This window comes from Eulemur rufifrons, chromosome 29 (genome assembly GCF_041146395.1).
Source record: "Eulemur rufifrons isolate Redbay chromosome 29, OSU_ERuf_1, whole genome shotgun sequence".
NCBI lineage: Eukaryota > Metazoa > Chordata > Mammalia > Primates > Lemuridae > Eulemur > Eulemur rufifrons.
Window position 1 is genome coordinate 61,777,647 of NC_091011.1, and position 20,510 is coordinate 61,798,156.

The 20,510-nt window shown below is 45.7% G+C and overlaps 1 protein-coding gene across 3 annotated transcripts in view; it reads right to left on the reverse strand.

The window, feature by feature from the left end:
- Positions 1-20,510, reverse strand: part of ATXN7L1 (ataxin 7 like 1) — a 226,426-nt gene that overhangs the window by 101,875 nt on the left and 104,041 nt on the right. Inside the window, exon 4 of one of the 3 annotated variants that reach the window (XM_069461567.1) lies at positions 19,066-20,316. The exons of the other annotated variants lie outside the window; for them this stretch is intronic. Coding sequence (XP_069317668.1) covers positions 20,234-20,316 — 83 coding nt within the window. The 3' untranslated portion in view covers positions 19,066-20,233. Of the gene's footprint in view, positions 1-19,065; positions 20,317-20,510 lie in introns of those variants that run through there. 3 annotated transcript variants of the gene reach the window in all.

The window sequence follows — 20,510 nt, forward strand, 5'->3', positions numbered from 1 at the left end:
AGTCACAGGTTATGGCGACTTTTGCACTTTTCTTCCCACCCCTACAAGACAATAAGCTCCTCCAAGAAAGGCCGTGGGTCTGGTGTACTTTTGTGCCCACTTGGATGTGCCCTAACAATTTGCAGGATGGGCAGAGCTAAGCCAGAGCCGGTCACAGCGTTTGCTACTTTTATTAGGAACCTTGTAGAGAAGAAGACAATACTAGGTGGATGGGCTGGGGAGAGTACAAGGGTGAATGAAGAATTTGCAATCAAGGTCCCTTCTCTCAAGATACTTAAAAAGTGGGTAGGGAGGCTGATTTTTGATAAATGATGCAGTAGAAAATCTCTGCTGAAGAGTGATCAAATGCAAATCCAGAGTGTACAAACTAAGGCATGCCAGGGAGATCCTGGCAGTGGTGCGGGAATCTGCGGGCTGTATGGGACCTGGGGCCAGGCCTTCAGGCCTTGCTACACAAAGTGTGGTTCATGGACTAGCAGTGGCATTGAGGGATGCAGATTCTCAGGCCCCACCCCAGACCCACGGAAGCAGGATCTCCTCAGGGGACCTGTATGCACACTAAAGTTTGAGAAGCACACACATAAGGTCAAACATTCCAGCAACCTCCACAGATCGTCACTTAATTGGGTGGGGGTAGGGCCAGGGCATCTATATTTTCAAAAATCTTCACAAGTAATTTTACTTTGAGGTCTGGGTCAGAACCACTGCCTTGGTCTTCCCTAGAGACCCATGGGATGGAAAGATGGTGGAAAGCAAGGGACTGCCACTAATGAGCTAGTGTCCTTGGGCATGTCACTCAATGTCAAATGAAGGAAGTGGATTAGATCATCGGTTCACAAAACTCAGAATCAGAAAATAAACATTTCTGGATCAAATGAATTATAATTCCCAGAGCTAGGCCTGAGGAATTGGCATTTTTAATGAGTTCCCTGGGGACCCTCATGCAGCTGCCTGGTACCAATCTTGGCGGTCAGTGGATCAGATGACCTCCAGGTCTCTCCTCTAATAGTCAATGACCTTGGAGGAGGAGAATTTTGCTCCAGGTTCTAAAAGCAATGATAAATATGTGTTAGTATAGGATAGTTCATACATTTTTGACTGCACTGCAACCTGAAGTAAGAAACAGAAGTACTTTTCATGGAGACTATGTACTGTATAATATATATATATCTCCAAAGCAGAAATTTCACAGAACGTTGCTTTTCCTTACTGTGTCATCCACTCTATTTTCTTTTCTTTTAAATGCAACACTCTATTGACTTCATGATCCACTAGTGGGTTGAGATAACTTGAAAAACTTTGTGTAGAAAATCTCTCGAGTCGAGAACGATGGCTTTGTCAGGGCCAGAAAGCCGGAATCTGTAAGTATCATCTGGCAGAGGGTGCACAGCTCCAGGCTGACCAGGCTGGCTGTGAAGGACCAGAGGGGCAGCTGATCACAAGATGGGAAACTATTATACAACAGAAGGACACTGGCTGGGGAAGTTGGAAATGAGAAAGAGGTTAGTAGAAGGCCCAAGACCCCAGGCTGAGGGGTTTAGCAATCACTACAGAGGCAATGCACACTCACTATTGCTTCTAGAACAGGGAAGAGCTACAGAACATTTAGAGCAGTGATTGTCAACACTGGAAATACATCAGAGTCGCTTGGGGAGCTCTCACAAAGTACCAGCATCCACTCCCAGAGACGCCAAACCTCTAGCCCAAGTTCTCCCAAGTGATCAGACAATATGCAGCTGGGATGGAAGACCACTGATGCAAGAGTTAGTTAGAGAGGCAAGGTCATGGAACACAAAAAATGTGAACTTTGGGGTCACTTAATTTCTCTGAAGTTTCCTGTGGGTGAAATGGGGTACCACCATCCACCTTAGCGGCTTGCGGTGAGAAAGTTACATACACTTGGCAGCTGCTCAAAGCTCACTCTGTTATAAATCCTTCCTCAGGACCATCGAGAACACTAAGCCCCAGAAAGGCTGGTCCCAGTTCACACAGCTGAGCGCGGCAGAGCGAGGAGGACCAGGAGGCTCAGCTCTACATGCTAATTCTACCGCACTGCGGGGCCTCCTCTGGGTACAGGAACGGAGCCCAGGGAACGTCTTAGCTATTAGGATGACTCTGAATCCACCTCAAGTGACCCCAAATGGCCACTTCTGTTTTTCCCCCACCGATCTTCAGCCAGAGCGCTGGGCCAACAGAGAGTCCCCCATGCAAAATAAAGTCTTAGTTTCTTTACCCAAGAACCAGGTCATATCTGCCTCCACAACATTGTACAGGCTTTGCTTTCAACATGTTGCTTATGGTGTTCGATTATGACGCTTGAGTTTGACGTTCTTTTCTGATCGAATTATTGGTAATGAAATAGAAGCCTCCTTGGTAAAAATGCAGTGAGAAAACAAGTTTTCACTCCCTGCATGGAAGGTGAGTGGAAATGGGAAGAGAGGTGATGGATTGGCCAGCTGGAAGGCAGTTTCAGCAATTCAGACATGAGGGGTTGAGGAACTGTGAGCGTTATGGGTTGAGTGTCCCTCCAAAAGATGCTGAAGTCCTAGCCCCCAGTACCTGTGCATATGACCTTATTTGGAAATAGAGTCTTTGCAGTTCATCAAATTAAGACAAGGGCATTAGGGTGGGCCCTAATCTAATAAAAGGGAAATTAGGACACAGAGACAGACATACACAGGGAGAATGCCATGTGGACATGAAGGCAGAGATCAGGGTGATGCAGCTACAAGCCAAGGAAAGCCAAAGAGTGCCAGCAAAGCACCAGACACTAGGAGAGTGGCATGGCCCAGATTCTTCCTTATGGTCCTCAGAAGGAACCAACTCTGCTGACACCTTGATCTTGGACTTCTGGCCTCCAGAGCTGTGAGACAGATTTCTGTTGGTTAAGATATCCAGCTTGTGGTACTTTGTTATGGTAGCCGTAGCAAACTAGTGCAGTGAGTGTCAGATCCTTGTTCAAAGGTCACATTGTCATGTACCGAGGCCAAGAGCCCTACTGTCTCCTTGGAAGAGCTACAACTTCAGAAGAGTAAGCAAGCTCTATCCCACTGTGACTCTTAGCCCACGGTTGAGATGCCCGACTTTATCTGCTGCAAGGATATAGCCTTGAAATTTGGCTTATGATCTAATTTCAAGATTACCAGCCTCTTTGTTGATGTTTTCAAATACACCTGCATTGGAGCAAAAACTAGTGGTAATTTTCATACGGATCCTCTCATCAGTACAGTAGGTAATAAGTCTTACCTAGGGCATAATATATGCCAGGCACTTTCCTAAGTGTCTTACATCTATGAATTCATTTAATTTTCACAACAACCCTATCACGGAGGTACTATGCTTATGCCCATTTCATATAAAACTAAGACAGAGACATAAAGTAGCCTTCCCAAGGTTGCACAACTAGAAATGTTGGAGCTGGGATGTGGCCCCAGGCAATTTGGTTCCGGAGTTTAAGCCCTTAAACACTACAAAATTGTCCATCACCTTCTGAGGGCTTACCCTGGGCCAGGCACTTTTCCAGATACTTATAACTGATTCCACATGCACAACCATTTATCTAAGCTCTCAGTCTGCTCATTTATTTTTCCATATTCATACTTCTAGGGAAGCTATTTGAATTTTAAACAAAAAAAGGCCTGACATCTCACCCCCCACTTCCCATACACATATACATCCATACAGTTTGGTACCTCGGGCAAAACAGGTCAGTGCTGGTGACCCACACGGAGCCCTAGAGGGCACCTTCCCGCGACCAGCTACTTGCCTCTCCCCCTCAATACACTCATGCCCACCCCAACTTCCAGTTCTTATCTTCCCTGCTAAAATGCAGACATGAACGCTTCCTTGTGGGCAGCCAGACCTCCTAAGGGCAAGCTCATTGCTTTCAAACTAGAATTTGAAGGGTCTTTTACTCTCCTGGTCAGAGACAAGTGAGAGCTGTCAGGCCCGGCCTCCTGATTTCTATACTTGATTTATATTTTGGTATCAAATAATAACTCTTGATTTTGCTGAGGGAATCAGGGAGGAGGAAGAGGAGGAGAAAGGATAAAAAATAAAGAAAGGAGAAGGGAAAACACTAAGAACGATTGCCTATCTGTGCCAGGAACTGGGGCCAGGTACTCAGCACGTTATTCCTACTGCCAGCACTCCGAGGGGTCAGGCAGTGTGCCACACAGAGCCGGATTTGAACGCAGGACTCCCCTTTGGCTGCACCTGAATGACAGTCACGAGGAGGCTGCTGTGTTGCTCAACGGTTCTGACAAGAAGCAGGTCTTGTCAATAAGAATTCTTGGCAGGAAGAGGAGGCAGGTCCCACTACTCTGACGGTCACCATTGCATCTGTAAAGCAAGGTCCCATCTGTGATCACTTCAGAAGTTGAGGGCTGTGCCGAATGCCACACGGCTGTGGCACGGTAGCCCAGGCAGTACTTGGGTACTGGGCCTTCTGCCCCACCTGCCATAAAGGCTAAAAACGCTGAATGTGGCACAGCTTCCTTTCCTAATCAGCCGGTGAGACGCCCTGGCGGTTACTGCTTCCCTCTAAATCCGCTTGCTAACATACGAGGAAATAGATCTTTCCGCCTCAGTAACAACAAAATTGGTCTTTGCATCTGTGAAAATTATGCTCTAGATGACAGCAATCCTGAACATTAATCAAGTATCAATCACTGACATAAGTGGAAAATAGAGCTTGCGTCTTTATTCCAGTCTTGTTTTGAGCAAAAGCAAAGCAAGGAGTGACTGGGGAGAAAACCCTTTAGCGGGATTGAAACGGCACGGTGGAAAGAGCGAGCTTGGAGCTGAGGCCTTGGTCAGTGCCAGCTCGTCTCTGCATGGCTGTGCTCCCTGGGCCTCGGTCTCCCCATATGCAAAACAAGAGAAACGTTGTCACCTCTCAGGGTACTGAAGGATTACGTGAGAGAACTCATCCCTACACAGAAGCAATGATCTATTAGACACACTCAGAGTAACTGTGGGAACGAAGTATACCAGGGAGAGGGTCTCTTATCTCGGCCAAGGGTTAGCTCAGCTTTGTGTCCACACCAGGGCGATGTCCTGTTTTCGTTCTCATTCAGGTTTCTGAGCAGCCAGGTCCCCGCGGAAGGGGCTTGTTCTCCATGAGCTCGCAGCACTGCCCTGTCCTCCCCTTGCGTTCTCCCCAACTTCCCAAACGCAGATCTTCCCCCTAAAAAAGCCTTCCATCTCCAAACGCAAAACCTGAATCTAATCTCAAGGAAGCATCAGGCAAACCCAATCCAGGGATATTTTATGGAATATACGGTTTGTAATCTTCAAAAGTGTGAGGGTCGTGAATGACAAAGACTGAAACAATGGTCCCTGAGTAAAGGAGACTGAAGAGACGTGACAACATGCCATGTGTAATCCAGGTGTAAAAAAATATTTCGCTATAAAGGATAATTGGGAAAATTTGAATAAGGTTGTATCAGTGCTAGTTTCCTGACTTTGATAATTGTACTATGGTTATATAAGAGAATATCTTTGTTTTCAGGAAATACACATTGAAATGTTAAGGAGTAAAGGGACACAAATATTTGCAATTTACTCTCAAACAGGTCAAGAAAAAATAAAAAATATAAATTTCTAAAAATACATACCAATGTGATTATATACAAATGCATATGTATATAGGAGAGGGGGTGTTTGGACTATTTTTGCAATTTTTCTGTAAGTTTGAAATTACCCTTCTCCCTGCAGAGAAGCATTCCACAATTGATCGCAGTTGCCTCTTTCACTTTGTGAATGTCCTAGTAATGTGTTTTTTCACGTGGGTAGGATATAGGCATTCCTTTTGTACTCCTCATACTGCTTGACTTATAGGGACAGATTGTTACAGCTGGAAGGAAGGGTCCTCAGGGACCATTTAACTCAAACTTTCCAGGTGCTGCAACCAGGCTCAGAGGGGCTTATGGCCGTCGTCACCCAGCTGACGGGAGCCGCAGCTGCCCCGCATTCCAGGTGCTCCTTCCCTCCTTCACACTGTGTGACCACGCAACGCATCAGGCTGCAAAGGTGTGGCAGATGTGACAGCGTAATGATCCCCTCGGCCTTCGGGGTGACGCACTGGGGCAGGGGTGGGGAACCTTTTCATGTTGGAAGGCCACATTAATTTAGTTATAATCAAATAAGGCTGCATTCAAGAAACTTCAATTAGATATAATAAAAAATGTACATTACTTTGTAAAAATCTAACTACTATGTACTTAAAAATTTTTAAAAATGAAAACTTTGTTAATTTTAAAGTTAACCGACCTTCTAATGACTTTGTTGTGTCTGCTTTTTGTTGCAAAGCATTTGAATACTTGGTTGCAGCATGCAGGTCTACAGTTTCAATTGATCCTCTAGATGGGTATCAGTCATTTGTGACCTTAATGACATCTTGATTTGGGTTAGGTAGGAGAATGTAGATTTGCAGCAGTAAGTGGGAAAAGCAAGAAAGCATTTTTGGGGCATGTTGCCGAAGGCGTAGGTATTCTATTGCATTTTTCCGTATTTCAATTGGATCTTTCTTAGCATCAAACAATGACTCTAAAATGTCATCTCCTGAGAGCTCAATAAATTCCATCTGTAGTTCTTTAGATGCCTTGGTAATATCAACTAGGAGAGGCTGAAATGCTAACTTGAGTGTGATGTCATGATTCTCAAAGTCAGTGAATCTTTCATTGTATTCTCCAATTAGTAGTCTATAACATTTGCGTATTTTTTAAATGATTCGCATGTATCATCCTGCTCATCAATGACCTTTGCTAACTGGGGAAAGTGTTCATCTGAAATTTCCTTTCAAAGAAGTGTTTTGAAAAAAGATAGCTTTTTTTGAAATGCTTGGATTTTTTGCCACATATCCCATACAGACTTAGTTTTACCTTGCAAAGAAATATTTAAGTTGTTTTGATTTGACATGCTATCACACAGAAATGCTGCATTTCTATAGAAATCTTCTTTCAATAATTCACATTGCTGATTCTGTTCTTCATAAAATTTAACTATCTGTTCTTGCAGAGATAAAATTTTGGCTAACACCTGTCCCTGCAATTGCCAACACACTTTAGAATAATACAGCAAATCCACACTGAATACCTCATCAGTCAACTTTATCATGTTACGGACCATGCCGTGCTGCATATGCATGAATATAGTTAACAATACTTATAACTTGTTGCAAAATGCCACTTAAAATAGTAGCTTTAGCATAGAGATTTTGCTGATGCAAGATATAATGAAAAGTAAGGAGAGCATCTGGGTCTGTTAATACTTTTTTTATCTGTGCAATAAACCCTTCATGTTTTCCTGTCATGGAAGGTGCACTGTCTGTACATATACTCATTAAATTTACCAAATTCAGTCCAACTTCATGACCTTTATCTTGAAAGTTGTTGAAGATATCTATTCCCTGTGTTCTGCTCATAAGAGTGCCCAAAGTGAGTAACTCGTAGCAAAGAAAATCTTCTTTTATGACCTGAATGAAGTATAAAACCTGCACTGAGTTAGTAGTATCAGTTGATTCATCCAAAGCAATTGAATAATTTATGTTTTCCTTTTGAAGTGTTGCACGAAGTTGTTCTGTTAAGTTGAAGGCTAACTCATGCTGCCGATCAGTTATGGTTCTCCTTGAAAGAGGCAGTTTTTTGTACTTTGAAATGTTATTGGGATCTAAGCATCCTACAACTTCGACAATGCATTCTTTCACAATTTCTACATCACTGAATGGCTTTTTTCCCCAGTATATAAGGACTTTATAAGTTGCTTCAGTGGCATTATTTCCAGGTCTTATTGCTGCTTGAAAGAATTGTCTTTGCTTTTGCTTTTCATCTTTTAATGTCTGCAATACAACCTTTCATGCCTCTCCCTCTACAATATCTGTGGTCCTTATGTTATAATGCTGATGAACATTGAATTTCTTTAATGATGATATTGCAGTATCACGAAGTAGGCAAATCATCTATCTTATCTTTAGCAGAAACAAATAATATTGTAATTCCCAATCCTCATTAAAATATGTTTTCTTCCTTCAGCGTTTTCTTGGTCTTCTTTGACATGATGGGCTGTTCAGCAGACAGAATTAAAAACTACTGTCGAGCTGTGAAACTATTTACAAATTCTACTTCAACAGAAATACAATGCACCGTTGTCAAAAGCTGGTAACAGACTGGCGTACTCGACCCCGTAAACTCTCGCCAACCAGGCTTGTGTGGTAGTTGCGCCTGTCAGGTGGGGAAGTTAGAACTACATCATGAGCACAGCAGCTGTCAATTTAGCCCTTATGACTTACTAATGTTCTATCTGTGCCAGTCAATCTGTGAGGATTATTTCGTTGAGACTTATTTTATTCTTTGGTATTTTAAGTACATTCCTTTAAAAAATAAAGATATAAAAGATGAACAAAAATGTATTAATAAAAATAAAAGGATTTGTTCTGTAAAATTTGGATTCAATCAAGAGGTCACACTTAAGGACCTAGAAGGCCACATGAGGCCTGAAGGCCGCAGGTTCCCCACCCCCGCACTGGGGCAGGTTGGGAGGCAGCAGGAAGCCTGGAGTCAGTGTCTTCTCTCTGTTTACCCAGAGGGGCCATGATGTGAAAATGTCGGGAAGCTGCCCTAATTCCACCTGTTCCCAGGGCTCTACGCAGCACCTGTATGTGAACGAGTCTCAGACTTGTCTCTCCAACCTGACCTCCGCCTGAAGTCCACACTCCTGTATCCAACCGCCAACTCTCAGCCACCGACTCAGCACCTCTAACATAACACGTCCAAAACCAAACACGGGATTCCTCCCCTCCTGTGCTTTGCCTTATCTCAGGTTCTGCTTGCCATTCACCCTGTTGTTTAGGCCAAAACCTAAGGATCATCCCAACCTCCTGCTGTTCTCTCACACCTTACATCCCAACCATCAGCAAACCATGCATCTCTTCATCTGGCTGTTTATTTGTATCCTTTAAAATATCCTTTGTAATAAATTGGTAAACATAAGTGCTTCTCGGAGGTCTGTGAGCTGCTCTAGCAAATCAATCAAACCAAAAGAGGGGGCTGTGAGAACCCCAACTTGAAGCTGGTCAGTCGGAAGTTGCAGAGGCCCACACCTGCACCTGCTGTCTGAAGGAGGGGGCCAGTCTTGGGAGTGAGCTCTCAACCTGTGGGATCTGACGCGATCTCCAAGTAGATAGTGCTGGAATTGAATTACAGGACAGCCAGCTGGTGTCTGCTGCAGATTGATCGCTTCCTTGGTGGCGGGGAAAACCCCCGGCAAATTTGGTAGCAGAAGACTTCTGTGTTGGTGACTGCTGTGGTGTGAGAGCAGAGGAAAAACACGCTGAGTGTGTGTGTTGTTTCCACACACAACACCCAACTCCAAAGCCTGGCCTCAGTAGGAGCTGTGACTTCTCCAGGCAAGTCAGGTTTGAGGATCTTGTAATTCCCTCTGTTGGACCTGATCCTGACAATGAAGTGATTATGAGAAGACATATTCAGTGCAGTCTTAGTTTGCATTTGTGCAAAGGGGCAAAGAGCAATGGTGATAGACTGGACTTGGATTTTGAAGGCCTGGGAGAATGGTCCAGCTCTCTCTCTACCTGTAGGATTCTGTGCAAGACACCCATCTGGTCTCAGTGAGTGTCAGCTTCCTCTACTGTAACAAGGGATTGCAGAGGTTGGATTGGTCATCTTGGAGGTCTCTTTCCAGCTGTAACATTCTGTAGTTCCATTTGATTAGATGTTACCTGTTGAACCACACAAATGGACAGATCCCATGCTATGCCGAGATCCCTGCAGACATATTATAGCACTGATGTAGCAAGAATCCCCCTGCCAGACAGTGACCCAGCTAGGTGTCTTCTTGGTCACCTAAGCCTAGCTATGACTGAGCCAGAAAGCTAAGGATCACCTTCCTCCTTCTAGAGCCTTTCTCAAGCCTATGGCTTAGAGCTTTTGCACTCTCTGCATCTGCCAACTTTCATTAGCCAAGTGAAGCTCTCCGGGGAGCTGCTACGCATGAGCTGAGCAGAACAACTCTCAGAGCCAGGCTCAGACAGGGCTGCCCGTGACTCCAGAGCTGGGCCCACCCTGCAGATCCAGGAGAATGTCAGGTAGTTTCATGAGCCAGCAGGGCAGACTAATTAAGGTGAACCTTCTTTTCCTGAAAAATGCTAGCAAGAAGGAACTGAGAAAGAAAAGAGCTTTCAGTAAGTTTGGGGAAGGCCCTTTGTTGGGGAGGAATGTGGGGAGTGGAGGAGAGACGATGCTCGGGTACCGCTGCTCAAATTACCTGCATGATGGGGAGGAAGGAAATGTCATGGATGCGCAGGGAACTGGCCTCTCACTATGAAATCCCCCACGTCTTTGTTTCCCTTATTAGATTTGTCTTGCTGATTATTTTAGACTGAGACTAATGTTAAGTTTGGTTTAAATTCCATCTGCACATGCTGTGGGGTGGGAGGAGAGATGTTTGGGAGTGTTTTGGGTTCCAGAGGGAATTCCCTGCAGGATCAAAGAATTCTCTCTAGATAGCCCTCAAAATAGAGTTTAGGGTATAGTTACAGTATGGTAGAGCAAGAAAGAGTAAAGTTATCACACTGCAAGTCAAACAAGCATGAGAAAGAAAGCGTGCCTTTCAAAGGAAGTCTGCCGACAGCTTTGGTTTGACTTCATAACTAGAGCTTTTAAGCCTAATTCTACCTTTATTTTGAAAGCTCAAGAGTTCTAGTCTTTGGATTTGTTATTTTGGGATTACATGTTTGAGCCACCATGCCCGGCCCTGAACACTTTTGTATTTCCCTTCTCTGTATCTGGTCAGGGAGGGTGCAAGGAATCAATCATCTAGTTCAGTGGCCTTCAGCTCTGGCCAGTCACTGGAATAAGGGATTATGGGGGGTGAGAAGGTAGCAAGTGGGGGTGTTAAAAACTTTCATTGAGTTAAAACACACATACTGGAAAGGGCATGAATTGTAAGTGTGCCAGAGGATGACTTTTCACACACAAAACACCCCCACGTAACCAGCACCTGGATCCAGAAACAGGACATTACCAGCACCCCAGAAAGGTTGGGGTAAGGGAGACTTTTAAAATATTCCCACTTTCGGATCCAGGCATTTGATATTCTGCTTTCTGGATCTGAGGCAAAGCCTTGCATTTTTAAGATTGTCCTCAGCAGTTTCCCAGGCACCATGAGACTTGAAGACTACTGATCCACCAACGGTTTTCAAGGGGGTGCTCCTCAGGTGCCCCCTGGGGAGGTGGGGGTGGAGACAGCTGTCAGCTCTGCCTCCCTTCAATCAGAGCCACCTGGGTCTCCTTCTTAGCTGGGGCCCCCATCTGTTGATAAAAATCCTTCACAGAAACTGTAATTCTGAAAACCACCTGTATCGGGGCTCAATCAAACAGGCAGAGTTACAGGGATGGACACAGACACAGCCGCATCTGCATCTGCGTGGATCTATCACAGGCATTTGACCTTTAGCAACAGCAAGAGCCGGATAAGCAGCCTCTAGGAGGCTGTTGCTTGTGTGTCTGATGCTGGTGTGTGAAGTTCACAGGATGGGAGGTGGGGGAGCCCTGGAACAAGCTGGGGCTCACAAGCCTTCACTGGAACCCCATGAGGATGGACTGAAACTCATGTCACCTCTTGTTGCCTTCGGTCTTGATGAGTACAGATGTCCTGGTTCTTCACCCTGGAGCTAAACACACACACCTGGCCTGGGAGCAGAGAGGCTGAGCAAGGATGGAGAGGAAGGCGGAGCAGTTGCAGGCCCGGCTGGCAGATAAGCGCAATATGTGTGTTGAGAAGTGGCTGCTGCTGCCCTTCTGTCCTCTGAAATTCCCAAGAATTTCTCTTGTGGCCCATCCCAATTAGAAAGCTGCAGGACAGGGAATACTGGGAAATGTAGTCCAGCCCAGCCAAGGACACCCGACAGCCACCACCCCACCATCCCACCATTGTTCTCATGCTAGTCTGCACGCTGGCATTGGGGGGCATTTTAGCTTTGGAGGTACCTCTAATGTGCAGTCGAGGCTGAGAAGCACCGGCTGTCAGCTGGCAAACCGACCTGAACCTTAAATCCTACTCTCTTTTTGTTTTAAGAGGAGCCTAAAAAGGTCTGGTTATTTTTAGTAAGGTCCCAAACTGTTGTTTTTCTCACTACCCTGCCTTCCTCCATCTGTCTGCCCTCTCTCAGCTAGGCCAGCCGCAAGCCTCCTGCAGCCCTCAGCACAGTGGCTGCGCCTTGAACGAAGCCCTCCCTGTTTACCCCCCCCCCCCCCCGTACTAAGTGGATTAAGAGCACAGTTGGAAGACCCTGGCATCATCCTAATGCCATCAAGCTCATAGTGAACTGAAGACATGGAAGTTTTCACTGTTAAGCTTCTAAATAAAGCATCTCTTCCTCCTAGGCACAGACTAATTAAATGAATCTAACACAGCAAAGCGGTCAGTGAACACTTAACCACTGTGAGACGAGCAGCAGAGTTGGCAAGAGCCAGTGCTGTTGACTCACAGGTGGCTGAGCGGTGGCTGCTGTGTCTCAAGGACGGCTGAAAGAGACGCCATTGTCAGGGCCATTGTAGGAGAGAGGGGCCACTGTAGGAAAGGAAGTGGGAAAAGAGCAGGGGGCTGGGAAGGGGTCTGGTTCAAGTTCCAACACTACAACTAAGTGGCCGTGGGGCCTTCGGCAAGTCATGTAACTTTAAAAAAAAAACTTTTTTTACAGACAAGGTCTTGCTCTGTTGCCCAGGCTGTGGTGCAATCATAGCTCACTGCAGCCGCAATCTCCTGGGCTCAGGTGATCCTTCTGCTTCTGCCTCCTGAGTAGCTGGCACTATAGGTATGCACCACCACGCCCTGCTAATTTTCAAATTTCTTTTGTAGGGATGAGGTCTCGCTATGTTGCTCGGGTTAGTCTTGAACTCCTGGCTCAAATGATTCTCCCGCCTCAGCCTCCCAAAGTGTGGGATTACAGGCATGAGCCACCACGCCTGGCCAAGTCACGTAACTTTTCTAAACCTCAACATCAGCCCTGCTTCCTGCACCAAAATCAGAGAATAGGCATGAAACAGTATGGGGGGAAGAAAGTCCAAAAGCAGGGACATTTCCGTGTTAGTGATTCTAATTCTGTCACAGACAACATTGGTGCAAGGTAAAGGTTATCTAGATCAGGTCTCCAACCTTTTTTGGCATCAGGGACTGGTTTCATGGAAGACAATTTTCCCACAGATGGGGAGGGGCGGGGGAGGCAGAGCTCAGGCGGTGATGCGAACAATGGGGAGCAGCTGTAAATACAGAGGAAGCTTCCCTTGGTCTAATGCCACTCACCTCCTGCTGTATGGCCTGGTTCCTAAGTTTCATGGAAGACAATTTTTCCAAAGCCTGAGGCTGGGGAGTCGGGGAAGGTGAGAGGTGGGGGGAGGCGGGGTTCTGTAGCCTGGTTTGTAAGAGGCCACGTGCCAGTCTGTGGCCTGGGGGTTGGGGACCACAGATCTAGATGATAGATAATTTAGACAGTTTTCTTTTTCCTATTTATGATATGGTTATTTCTAATGAGGTCTGCTGAAGTGTGAGATTGACACAGTTGATTAAAATGAGATCTTTGGGATCAACTTTGGGTTGGCATTATCTATGCTTTCCCTCTCTTTCCCATTCTACACTCTGTAAAAAACTTTACAGAGAGAACCTTTCTAAGAGAAAACCACAGCTAAAGAATCTTGCATAGCAGCTCTGTGAAGTACAACTGGGGAGGGGTCAGATAGTGCTACATGTTTACTGGACTGTGCTCGTGACTTATAGTAGTTTTCTCTGCCTGAATATCCACAAGTTCAGGCCAGGTCTGATAAGAAGGAGAGAAAGAAGAAAAGGCAAAAAACTCCTGCCGGCCCTTACTGTGCCCCACCTCAGGTTCCCAGAGTTCTACTCTTCACGATTTGACCCTCTGTTGGAACTTTCACCCAACTTATCCATGTTAGGCTGGTTAACTGGAACTGCATTTAGAACTCTATTGGAACGGCATTTAATAGGGTCAAGAGCCTTAAATTAAGCGAGTGATGCCCGAGCTGGAGGGAGAGGTATATTAGAGGACATCCTAGGTCACACCACTAGGGTGGCCACTTCAGACTGGCATCTTCAGGGACAGCAGAGGTAGAGGAAGTGGGTGCTAATGGCAGGGACACGTTCCCTTAAGAAACCTCCGAGCTCTTTAGAGATGACTAGAGACAAGGAGGGGTGAGGGCAGGGGGCACCACGGCTGCCGTCAGGGTCCTGCCTTTCGTTCAGGGGAGGGGGGTTCGCAGGTGCTTATTCCATTACTAAAAGTAACAACTGGATAATAACTGTGTAAATTTAAGTAGGGAAAAGTAAAGACTGGGGAGGCTTCAGGAGCCAGAACTCAGAAAAGCTCCATCGACAGGTTCTCTTTTTCCTTCTCATTTCTGACCACGCTGTCAGACAATCCGCTGGAGAACTTCTAGCTAATTTCCGACTTCCCTAGTGAGAAAAGTGAGACACATTTTATTATAAGACCCCCAAGCCCCAAAGTGAAATCAGTGAAATTCTGTAGGTAATATGAACCCCAAGTGGACTCATTAAAAAAAGTTTGTATCGTAAAATAAAGCACAGGCCGCACAACACAAAAAGCCACACGAAGACAAATGTACTGCTTTGGGAAGACGAGGCGGCCGACGCCCTGGTAACCACCACCGAGGTGAAGGGCCAGAACTTTGCCAAGCCCCCCAGGGCCTCTCCCTGTGTCCGGCACCCCTGCAGCCTCCTCTATCGCCCGTCTTCTCGTCCTCATGTTTATTTACAGAGTCAGCACCCAAGCGTGTATCCTTAGACACTATAGTTCCGTCTTCCCATTTTTTATGTCTTTTTAAACTTCTTTTAAGTGACCATTTTCCCCTCCATCTATTTCTTTTCCTTGCAATGGATCTGCTGAAGACTCTCGCCGTTGAATCTGCAGTTTCTTTCCCACTGACTGGACTTGGCTCTTGGTGCGTGCCAATATTTCCAAATGAGCTCATTTTTAAAGCAAATAATCACCCGTTTAAAAAAACCCTGTTTGCCAGCTGTGTTCTTAAGGAGCGCACAACCCACCACGATCACTTTCTCACGAGTTTGTGGGAAAGGGAGATCTCACGACAGAGGTAACAAGGCAGGGAGGAAAATGTGGTCTGGGGGGAGTTCCCTGTGAACTAGTGATTTATGGAAAAAGAAATTTTTATATTTTTGCAATGGGAAGTGACTAGGAATACTTCTCCTTAATGTCTTCTACTGTAGTTTGCTTTAGTAGGAAACAGATCTGGAATGGGATTTGGCATCCTGTTGCACTCTAGGGTCCAAGGTTGTATACATTAGGTTTTATCAAAGATGACTGCATGATAGGAACTGGAAGTAGCAAAAACCTAAAGAATTTAAACCATTAATCGGACTCACCAAATGTAATAAATATAAATTATAGATGAAAGGAGGGTTACATCTGGCCATTTACTTATGGTTTGGAGCAAGAAATGTAAGCTTTAAAATTTTTCCCTTTTCTAGTCTCAGCAGGCAGTCTCACAAGCATCATTAGCATTTGTAAAAGGCCTGACCAAATATTGAGTTTCTAAAGGTGACCTCTAGACACCCCCAATAAGTCCAGAACCCTAAATTATGATGGAACCCACATAATAGACAAAAGAAATGAGTAGTGTCGTATTAGGAGACAGGAGTTCTTTTTTATTTAAATTATTTTTATTTTATTTATGAAGGGGTGGAGGGTTGTGAGGAGGGGTGCTCAGTTGTTTTTTTTTTTTTTTTTTCTAAATTTCCCTTTATTATGCATGTTTCTATGTCTTGTTTTTGTTGAGGCAGAGTCTCATCTGTGGCCCAGGGTAGAGTGTAGTGGCATCATCATAGCTCACTGCAACCTCCAACTCCTGGGCTCTAGGTGATCCTCCTGCCTCACCCTCCCAGGTAGCGGGGACTACAGGGGCATGACACAACACCTGGTTGGGTTTTTTTTTTTCCTTTCTGTTTGGTAGAGATGGGATCTTACTCTTGCTCAGGCTCGTCTTCGAACTCCTGAGCTCAAGCAATCCTCCCACCTCGGCCTCCCCAGGGAGTGTTAGGAGGGAGTTTTTAAAACACTTAAAATTAAATATGTGTGAATTAAATATCTGTTTGGATTTGCAGAGGGGAAAAAAGCTCCAGAACAGCTGGATATGATAAAAACTCAGAAGTCAAGGCTCTCTTCCAACCCAGCAGACTACCGGCACTACCTCCAAACTATCACAGTATTAGTTGTACGGGCACAAAAAGGCCTAAGAGCCACGGGAGGGGAATAATAGAAATGAGGCAGAGGGGCTAAATGATCACATTCTGGTTTTATATCCTTATTTCTTTCCTTGGTTCTCCTAGGGATTGTATTTGTGAAAAAATCAGGTTTGTGAGGTCTCTTCCCTACTCACATTGGAGAGAAGGTGGGGACAAAAAGGCTAGGGAGGGGAGAAACAGGAGAAGACCCAAGGCATATTTCACAGGTGGACAGAATGGTTTCTTTCCTGGGCTCAGGAGTTTTATAATAAATGTCTGCATGCAAGATTGGGTTCTTGTGCTTATCGTATAGATGCTAAGAGATTTCCGACCCTGTTACGATGCTCTAGGGTATATCCATTATTACAATGTGTGCTTTTAAAATTCTCAAAGCCAAATTAATTTGAATTCCTTTTTCACCAATAAGGCAAACATAATTCAAAAGCTTTTTTTCTTAGTAGTCCTAGTCTACCTTTCTGAAAGATTTGATACTTCTTGGAATTCCCCCTGCCCGGGCTCTGTGACACCATCACTCTGTTTCAGGTCTCACCCCTTGTCTTCTCTGTGGCTTGTGCTCCTCTTCCAGCCCCCTGCTCTGGGGTACTAGGAATTCTAATCCTGCAGTTCTTCCCCAAGCCCTTTTTCCATTGCTGTCCCCCATCTGAACCCCCAACTTCAAACCCCTTACGCACTCCTCTCTTCTGGAGATTTCCAACCCCAGCCTCTGATAGCTATGGTGCGATGATGTTCCTGGAGGCCAGGCTGGGTTGGGTCCCAGCAGTGATGTTTGAAGGGAAACCAGAACTATCCTGGCTCCCAGCTTCTCTTTCTGGGCTGGGCCTGGTCTCAGCATGCTACATGCATTACGGTGTTTAATCCTCATACCATGTCTCTTAAACAGCACAATTATACCCCTTTTCTACACATGAGAAGACTTAAGCTTAGACAGGGCAGGCACTAGACAAGGCAAGCTGAGCTGTGAACATAGCTCCAAGCCTGGCCTGAGCCATCACGCTCTTCTGTCTGAAGCAGATTTTGTCTTTGTGTTTCTGGACATTGGAAGGACCCAGGAGTTTGGGGCTTGCTCCTTTGGTAGCCCGATGAGAGGACAGATCAGTGGTTCCAGCTTCCAGCCCTGCTGCTCCCGCCTTGCAATCTGCCCTGCCTCCCCACTGATACTCAGCTTTCTCATGAGGGTCCACCACGGAAGGCAGGTCTTTACTTGGTGCCTCCCTACCCTCCCCAGGCTGGAATGTGGTGGCTCTTCCCAGGACTGTGCCAACTGTGGATGGACCAGGACCTCAGCTTCCTTCTTGGCAAACTGTGTGCTTCAGTTCATAGGAACCCACTCTACTCATGAGACTAAACACTGAACACAGGGCTGTCAAAGGAAGTCCTTGATCTGGGAGATGTGGGGAAGGGAATGGGGACGTGAGTGATTCTGTCTTTAGATCAGCAACGTGTTCTTGAGCCACCTGTCCTGAAGGGGGACCGTGTGGCGGCGGGGGCTGTGGGGCTTCAAACCCTCTCTTTGAACCATTTTGAAGTTTTCGTGAATACTGTGCCCCCTTTCCCCATAAACCCATGTTCCAATCTACCAACTACTGCACGGAAATGGAAACGAAATATTTGGTGGCCTTTTTTTCTAGCCAGTTTTTTTTTTTTCTTTAACTGAGCACCTAATTTTATCAGCCAGGTTTGGAGCACTAGGGAGAAGAATGGGGTTTCATTGATTCATTGTGTCTTTCTCACTCAATGACATTTAGCCTTGAGATAGTTAAGTGTGGGCTTGGATCCAGGCTGGGCCACTCACTCCCAAGGCCTATACACAAACAGACCACTGGATCCAAAGGACTAGCAGCTCAGATGCGTGTGTGTGTGTGTGTGTGTGTGTGTGTGCGCGCGCGCGCGCGCGCGCGCGCACATGTGAGATTCACCCCACGTGGATGGTGGTCATGGCAGGAAGTGGGGTGTGACCAAAGAGACAGAAAGCTCATAAAAACATGTGACAGCTCATCCAGGTCTCATACCCCAAGTCCGTGTCTACACATACAGCCCTGTTCCTGCTGGAAGACAGAGAGTTAAAGATGAAACAGCCCTTGAAACTGAAACCAATTATCCACGGCAATTTATTAAATAACTAAGGTTTCTAGGCCTTGTTAAAATAAATGTTGAGTGTATTTTCTTATCCTCTGCCGTCCAGTTCCTCACTTGTCAGCACCTGCTGGCAGCAGCTGGAGTGATCTCACCAATTTTGCTGGATGTGCAAATCAATTTGATTCCCCCCCCAAAAAAGATAAAAATCAGTAAAGTGATTAAGTTGCAATTAAGGCATGTCATTGAAAGCCCAGACAACATGAAAAGGCTGAGGAGGAATTGCCCTGAGGTCACCACTGACTTCTTCCTACCCAAGTTAAATGATTTCCCCCTCCTTCTTCTCCCTGCTCGACTGTATGTGACACTTTCAGTGAATCAACAAGCCTCCTCCTACTTCTCGAAATTCTCTCCTCCTTTGGCTTCTATCATGTTATTCACATGCCAGGTTCCTCGCCTGTCATTTGTGCTGGCTCCCTAACTGTTAATCCGCCCATCTGTCTGTCCATCCATCCATCCATCCACCCATCCATCCATCCATCCATCCACCCATCCATCCATCCATCCACCCATCCATCCATCCATCCATCCACCCATCCATCCATCCATCCATCTATCCATCCATCCACCCATCCATCTATCCATCCACCCACCCATCCATCTATCCATCCATGCATCTGTCCATCCAACAGATGTTTAATGACCCAATGTGCCAGGCACTGGGAAAAATGACAAAGGATATTTATGTCTAGTTTTACAGTTTAAAAACTGCTTCTATATTATTTCATTAAATTCTCACTGCAACCGTATGAGGGGGCTGCTTAGTGTTCCCATTTTTTATACGAACAAACAGGCTCTGAGAGGATCCGTGATTTATTTAAAACAGCACAGCCAGCAGGTGGCAGGGTCTAGACATGAATTCAGGTTTTCACCCCATTAAGAATTCATAATGGTACTCTCCTATATTCTGGTCAAGTATAATTTCTTAACTAGTCTCACTGTTCCTAATTAAATGTCATGATCCAGCCAAAACATATTTATTGAGACTGTGCTAGGCTTTCAGGGATGCAAAGACCGGGTCCCTGCCCTCATAGAGCTTGAGGTCTAGTTGAGGAGACAGACATTAAACACATATGTTCACATAATAAATATTTGTTTTCAACATAGGAGGGAGAGCTGATCTAGTTAGGAAAATTAGGGAGGTCTTCCAGGAAGTAATCATTAAGATGCATTCTGAAGTCAGAGTTAGCTTTGGGAAGAGAGGATGAAAGGAAATCATGAAGCGGGGAAAAGCATGTATGTGCAAGGGTCCTGTGGCAGAAAGACTCAATGGGCTGAAATTTTGAAGGCCAACTGGACTGGCACATAGAGAGTGAAAGGGAGCCTGGCACAGGTCGTGGTCCAGTTCACACAAGACTTTGTAGCCATGATAATGATGTTTACTTTTAGCTTAAGAGCAGTGGGGAAGCCACAGGTCAAGAGAATGACATGATTAATTGATTTTGATTCTGGCTTCGGTGTGCAGAATGGGTTGTAGAGGAGCAAGAGTGGAAGCAGGGAGAACAGCTGGAAGGCGCTGGCAGTTGTCCAGGAGAATTGATGGTGGCTGGGACCAGCATTGTGGTGGTGGAAATGGACAGAAGAGCCCCACGGGTGCCCCCTGCTCTGCTCTAGCCCGTTCTCTCACTAGACCCTGCCACCAGAGTGTGCTCACGAATTTGCAGTACATGGAAGCTTGTCCACACGTCAGGGCTCTGCTGGCGTCTCCTCTTCCAGGAAAGCTTCTCCAGACAGTGCCAGTCCCCTGGGATCTTTCAGAAGTGGTGTGTATCTTCTGCATTGCCCATTCTCACACCTCATGCTTCTCTAGGGCTGGGCTGTTCTCCGGTCCACGCCTGGGGTTGCCTTCATTTCTCTTGTCTTGCTTCCTCCCTTTGGAAAGTAAATGCTTTGTTGGCATTTGCTGAATGGTATCAACAGGGCTCCTTTGGAAATTACATTTGTAAATGATTACTCACGCCAATTGTCGCTTCCCCCCCTAAATTAAACACTGGTTGCTTAAATCTGTCTTCATGATCTCGGTCTATCAAAACGTATGTCCCAATTTTTCCATTATTTCCTCTAAA